The sequence below is a fragment of the Nanorana parkeri genome, unplaced genomic scaffold (genome assembly GCF_000935625.1).
Source record: "Nanorana parkeri isolate BGI_ZX_2015 unplaced genomic scaffold, ASM93562v1 scaffold1, whole genome shotgun sequence".
Taxonomy (NCBI): Eukaryota; Metazoa; Chordata; class Amphibia; order Anura; family Dicroglossidae; genus Nanorana; species Nanorana parkeri.
In genome coordinates this window covers 2,964,252-2,971,018 of record NW_017306269.1, presented here as the reverse complement: position 1 = coordinate 2,971,018, position 6,767 = coordinate 2,964,252, and the positions used below count along the sequence as shown (strand labels likewise).

The 6,767-nt window shown below is 45.9% G+C and overlaps 1 protein-coding gene across 1 annotated transcript in view; it reads left to right on the top strand.

Annotated features, from left to right (window-relative positions):
• The first annotated feature begins 1,564 nt into the window (after positions 1–1,564).
• The window catches only part of LOC108802447 (putative deoxyribonuclease tatdn3-A), a 23,932-nt gene continuing 18,729 nt past the window's right edge, over positions 1,565–6,767 (top strand). Inside the window, exons 1-4 of the mRNA XM_018576223.1 lie at positions 1,565–1,621; positions 3,989–4,021; positions 4,097–4,170; positions 5,142–5,223. Coding sequence (XP_018431725.1) covers positions 1,565–1,621; positions 3,989–4,021; positions 4,097–4,170; positions 5,142–5,223 — 246 coding nt within the window. The remainder of the gene's footprint in view (positions 1,622–3,988; positions 4,022–4,096; positions 4,171–5,141; positions 5,224–6,767) is intronic.

Here is a 6,767-nt window from a genome sequence, read left to right as displayed (position 1 = left end):
GACTTGGAACTCGTGTTTAAGAAAAAGATGCTTGTGCCTGGAGTTCCACTTTAAGGTCAGACCCTAAAAAAGGATAACTGAAGAGTGACAGAGGGATTTAGTTTAAAAAGAATGGGCAGTCCCTCTGAATCGAGGCACAGTTTGGAGCTATGAATCAGTGAATGAACCTTAAACCTGTCATTCAATCACACAGAATACAATCGGATTGTACAAGGTGTGAGTAAGATTTATATGATTATACATTACAATGGAAACCCTCAACCACTAGAAATCATTTCTGATTCGACAGCTGTCAACCACGTGCACACAATGTCTCCGCCCCTGTCAATATAGCTGCGTACAGCGGAAATCCCTCCCGCCAGGAGGCCACACCCCCCACGAGCGGTTTTACTCCAAAGCCCGCTCCCCGTGCCTGTGAAAAGCGATAGGAAGAATGGCTGCGCGTTTTATAGACTGTCACTGTCATGTGACAGCTGATGAGTTTCTACAGGTAACCATGGCAGTTTTGGAGATTTATAATATAAGGAAAACGGTCATCCGTTCGCCGACAATACGGTGTTTAAATATTGTCTTTAATATTACGTGCAAAGATCAAAGTAGCGGACATTTTTGTGGAGACTAAAATGCATAGCGGCTAAGGCAAATGGCGCCGCCAAGATGTCTACTTCAGTGCAGACAAGTTCTTGCTGGTAAACGTTGTTAAGGTTTATGACTACAGGGCTTAGTGACAGGTTCGAAGTTTCTTAGTGGACAATTCTTAGAATGTTGTCACTACACACTTTGTGACAGTGACAGCAAGCTGAGATAGGTTTGTTATAGATTACTGTATAGTCATATGTGATCAGTCAAATAAATTAGACCTGTCAAGTTTTTGTTGCGGTCTGTGTCCCCAATGGCTAGATTCACCTCTGTATTTGTCCTGGTGACCACTGTCACTGGGTCTAAAAGTCATGGGAAATTTAAAGCCTTAGAGTCGTCACTAGAACAGTAAGTCAGGGGAAATCTTCCACTGGGGACATCTGTTCTGGGGACATTTGTCAAAGACTGGATTCACACTTTTGTTGCTTGATTGCGCTTTCCATTGAAATCAATGAAAACGCACCCCAATGCATGCCTTAAGACACGCGTCGACCAGCATCATAATGCACATTGATGCGTCATGACGCACATAAGCACGCCATGATGCATATCGATGTGTGTTGACATTCAGTGCATTACAACACACATTGAGCACATTTCCATTGAAATCAATGAAAACGCACCCCAATGCATGCCTTAAGACACGCGTCGACCAGCATCATAATGCACATTGATGCGTCATGACGCACATAAGCACGCCGTGTGTTGACATTCAGTGCATTACAACACACATTGAGCACCTGTGACAACACACATGAATGCTTGGTGACGTGTTTTAAAGCTTCTCTATTTACTTAATGGAAAATGAATCTGAGGGTAAAATGCAAAGGTGTGAATCCAGGGGAATTCCCCCACTTTTGGCAGGTTTCCTTTCACTTCCTGCTGTGTCACCGATGTGAAATCAAAAACAATAGCCGTAGTCAGTATGAAGATCTGGAAAGTTCTAGTAAAGTCAGCGGTCCTAATCGGCATACTTTTCCAGGTCAGTGATTACAAGGGAGTCCATATAACAGCCAGGCAATGGACATGGTCAGAAGCAGAGGTCTGTCATGGCAGCCAACATGTGTCTCTAAAGACAGATTTCCTGTAATTAAACCCTTAAACACTTTTGTGAAATGTTTTGAGAACATTTTGCATTTGAAGTTCTGATTTATGTTTATAAATAGCTTTGTGCTATTATACTGTAAGGTGTGTGGTCAGATCCCCGGGAATCTCTTACATGACAATGTCCTCTAATGTGGCAGCAGTCAAAGCGGATATTTCATTTACGTTGTGGGGGTTTCTTTTCTCTCTCTTTCTGTGTTCTTGTCCTAGTGTCACCTGTATTCTCTAATTCCTTGTCCTGGTGTCACCTGTATTCTCTAATTCCTTATCCTGGTGTCACCTGTACCCTCTAATTCCTTGTCCTGGTGTCACCTGTACTCTCTAATTCCTTGTCCTGGTGTCACCTGTACTCTCTAATTCCTTGTCCTGGTGTCACCTGTACTCTCTAATTCCTTGTCCTGCTGTCACCTGTACTCTCTAATTCCTTGTCCTGGTGTCACCTGTACTCTCTAATTCCTTGTCCTGGTGTCACCTGTACTCTCTAATTCCTTGTCCTGGTGTCACCTGTACCCTCTAATTCCTTGTCCTGGTGTCACCTGTACTCTCTAATTCCTTGTCCTGCTGTCACCTGTACTCTCTAATTCCTTGTCCTGCTGTCACCTGTACTCTCTAATTTCTTGTCCCGGTGTCACCTGTACTCTCTAATTTCTTGTCCTGGTGTCACCTGTATTCTCTAATTCCTTGTCCTGGTGTCACCTGTATTCTCTAATTCCTTGTCCTGGTGTCACATGTATTCTCTAATTTCTTGTCCCGGTGTCACCTGTACTCTTTCTTGTCCCGGTGTCACCTGTACTCTCTAATTCCTTGTCCTGGTTTCACCTGTACTCTCTAATTCCTTGTCCTGGTTTCACCTGTACTCTAATTCTCTAATTTCTTGTCCTGCTGTCACCTGTACTCTCTAATTCCTTGTCCTGGTGTCACCTGTACTCTCTAATTCCTTGTCCTGGTGTCACCTGTACTCTCTAATTCCTTGTCCTGGTGTCACCTGTACTCTCTAATTTCTTGTCCTGGTGTCACCTGTACTCTCAAATTCTTTGTCCTGGTGTCACCTGTACTCTCAAATTCTTTGTCCTGGTGTCACCTGTACTCTCTAATTCCTTGTCCTGGTGTCACCTGTACTCTCTAATTCCTTGTACCCTCTCATTTCTTTTAGTAGTGTCACCTGTACTCTCTCATTTCTTGTAGTGGAGTCACCTGTACCCTCTCATTTCTTTATAGTGGTGTCACCTGTACTCCCTCATTTCTTGTCCTGGTGTCACCTGTACCCTCTCATTTCTTATAGTGGTGTCACCTGTACTCTCTAAATTCTTGTCCTGGTGTCACTTGTACCTTCTCATTTCTTTTAGTGGTGTCACCTGTACCCTCACATTTCTTGTCCTGGTGTCACTTGTACTTTCTCATTTCTTTTAGTGGTGTCACCTGTACTCTCTCATTTCTTGTCCTGGTGTCACTTGTACCTTCTCATTTCTTTTAGTAGTGTCACCTGTACTCTCTAAATTCTTGTCCTGGTGTCACCTGTAACCGCTCATTTCTTGTAGTGGTGTCACTTGTACCTTCTCATTTCTTGTCCTGGTGTCACCTGTAACCGCTCATTTCTTGTATCGGTAACACCCGTACCTTCTCATTTTTTGTCCTGACGAGCTCTGTACCCTCTCATTTCTCGTCCTGATGTCACTATTTCAGGAAATGAGGAGATATATCTCCAAGCAGGATACAGACAACAATTATAATTACTGGACATATGATATATTACTCACTTTGTTGAATACTGGAAAAAATAAGTTGTGCCTGAAGTTGTGCTTGAATATTGAATTATTGCTGAACAGAGGAGAGATCATTTAAGGTATAGTTTAGCAAGCTAAGAGCTGTGATGTTAACAATTCAAGGTATATCCTGGTGATGGGAATCGAGGAGCTCTGTATGAGTCCAGAATAACATTGAAACAATGGCGTGGCCTGTGAACCCGACCAATTCACCGGTCAGGAAGTTAAAAGGAGAACAAATCCCTCTCCGCGTCATTGTCTACATTTCTCTCTTGTGCCGTGACCTGGGATGTTTTTCCTTTCCGCTGATCCCTGTTGTCATTCATTCATTCATTCATTCTTCCAATTTAGCCTTTCCACAAATGTTTGTTCCAAGGTAACAATTGATCAAATAAACCATAAGAGCAGAGGACCCCGCTGTGCGCCTCTTTTTGTGTATTTATAAAACCACTAAAACTAACAACTGATATTTCCTTTTCCAGGACACAGAGGACATGCTGGAGAGATCCAGGAAGGTAAGCAAAGCTGTGATTTGATGTTGGGAGTCAAATAGACAATAACGACACTTTTATCACTTTGTGTTTTGTCAGGAAGGAGTCCGAGCTCTGGTTTCTGTTACAGAACACAGCAGAGAGTTTGAAAGGCTTATTCGACTTTCAGAAAGGTATGAGGAGGGTACAGCTGAGTACTGGCAGTGCTTTGATTCCAAGGAGAGCAGTCCCAGGCAATGTGCAGATATCTCTATATTGTAGGTCAGGGGTGAGCAATCTCAGCACTCCAACTGTGGTGGAACTACAAGTCCCATGAGAGCTGCATTCATTTGTGTCTTTTATGCCCTGCCTGGAGTTCAGCATTAAGGTCTGCTGCCAGCCTATTCAGAATGAATGGACCTACCTCATGCTGTGCTTCTTATTGCTGGATAACGTGTAGGGCAATTGACTTGTAGTATGGATGGCCCCTCAATACTGATAAAGCCTCCCTTGTATTAAAGAAGAATTATGAGGTGAGTTATTTTCACTCAGCCTCATAATCTGAGCCGACCTGTGACAATGAAACTGTCACAGGTCGGCTCAGTAGATCGGGAAGTGAGCGAACACATACCGGCGCTCGCTCACTTCTCGATCTATCCTTGCAGAGAGCCGTGACGGCTCCCTGCAGGGATCCCCCCCTCCCGTGTCCGATCCTCCAGCGCTGACTGGCGGAATGGACTGTGGAGTGGGCGGTTACAGCTGGCTCTGCCTCTAGATAGGCAGAGCCAGCTGTCACTCACGCAGCTGGGTGGATCCAGACAGTAATGTCGGGATCCGTTCCAGCTGCGGCGTCTCACTATACCGCGAGCTGTAGCTCGTGGTATACTGAGCTTTGGGTGACGGGAGGACGCTAGTTTGTGTCCTCCCGTTACCCTAAGGAGAACTATGGGGAAAAGCCCTAACCCCATAGTTCTCCTTTAATGATCACATATGGTCTCTTCTAACCCTAACAAAACTCCGGCCAAGTCACAATGATCAGTGAGAATCATAATTATACCAGGTCCACCACACCTCCAATGCCCTCACGGTGAATTCATACAGATTGTGTTTTATTGGTGAATTCTTTGTTGTACAAGTATGCTGATTGTTTCCATTCATTTTACAGCTATCCAGGTTTTCTGATGCCTTGTTTTGGGGTTCACCCTATTCAGAATAATGGAGATGGTCCCCGCAGTGTCACGATGAAGGTTGGTACATTTAAAGGACAGTCAGCCAAATTTGCCAATGTGATTGTCAGGTCATTAACTGGCAGTTTCTGTTCAATGACTTCTGCTGTCAGAGCTGCATTTTTAGAGGGAGTATTCTCCATATTCTCTCAGCACAGGCGCCCTTTAAGCAGGCAGGTTAAAAAGCGTTTGCTTTTCCAGCTGACATGCATTACTTCCACAGCAAAGCAGACAGCTGGCTGAGGGAGTATAAACCAATTCCCCAGCATCTGCAGCCACCGGGACCACGGACATAGTACTTATGCCCATGACAGTAAAAGGATTCATGCCAACCTGTGCTTTGTACATGCACGGCAAAACAACAGCTTCTGGGTAGCACAGTGGCTTAGTGGTTAGTACTGAGGGTCCCCGGTTCAAATCCTGGTCCGGACACTATCTGCAAGGAGTTTGCATGTTCTCCCTGGGCTTGCGTAGATATCCTCCGGGTACTCCGGCTTCCTCCCACACTCCAAACATGGAAGATTAATTGGCTCCTTTCTAAATTGGCCCTGTATGCATGCATGATAGGGACCTTAGACTGTAAGCTCCTTGAGGGCAGGGACTGATGTGAATGAGCACTATGTAAAGTGCTGTGTAGATTGTTGGCGCTATAGACATACCACTAATAAATAAATAATAAATCCTTCCCCATCCCCAGCACTATACACTCTCTCCTCTTATACATTCTCTCCTCTTCCACGCTGCTCCGTTAAGCTGCCAGGAGCAACTGAGTTACCCGGTACTTTTGCGTATGGGGGAGCATGTGACCAGTGGCGGAACTACCGCCGGTGCGGCCGGGGCCTCAGCCTGGGGGGGGCCTTCCACCTAAACAGGCACTGTAGAGGGCCGCCCGCAGGGGGCCTCCAGAGAACCCACTTCAGGAGCGAGCAGCAGGCAATTAGAGAGCCGGGTCTGATGCGGGCGGTCTGACCGGGAGCTGCGGTGACGGCCGCACGGTCAGGTCTCCCCTGCGCCCGGGCAGGCGCCCCCCACCCCACACTCGCTACACCACTGGCTGGGAGTGTACAGAAAGGCGGCAGAGGGATGGAGCAGCTGCGGCCCCACAACCAGGGTCCAGGGAGCCCCACTGACCACCAGGCTAAGGTAAGGTGACATTTTGCAAAATAAAATTTTAAATGTTTAATTATTTTATGTTCCAGGGAACATAAAATAAAACATTTTTTTTAATACTCACCTGATCTGATCCCCCGACAAGCGCAGCGTCCCGGCTCTCACGCTGTCATTATATGCATACAAAGCGTGCGGGTTACTATTTAAACCGGCGCGCTGTGTGCAGCTTCTGAGAAGATACGCTATAAGCGTAGCGGGAGTGATGCAAAATGCGCAGCAGGCTTCCCCGCTACGCTAACAGCGTATCTTCTCAGAAGCTGCACACAGCGCGCCGGTTTAAATAGTAACCCGCACGCTTTGTATGCATATAATGACAGCGTGAGAGCCGGGACGCTGCGCTTGTCGGGGGATCAGATCAGGTGAGTATTAAAAAAAATGTTTTATTTTATGTTCCC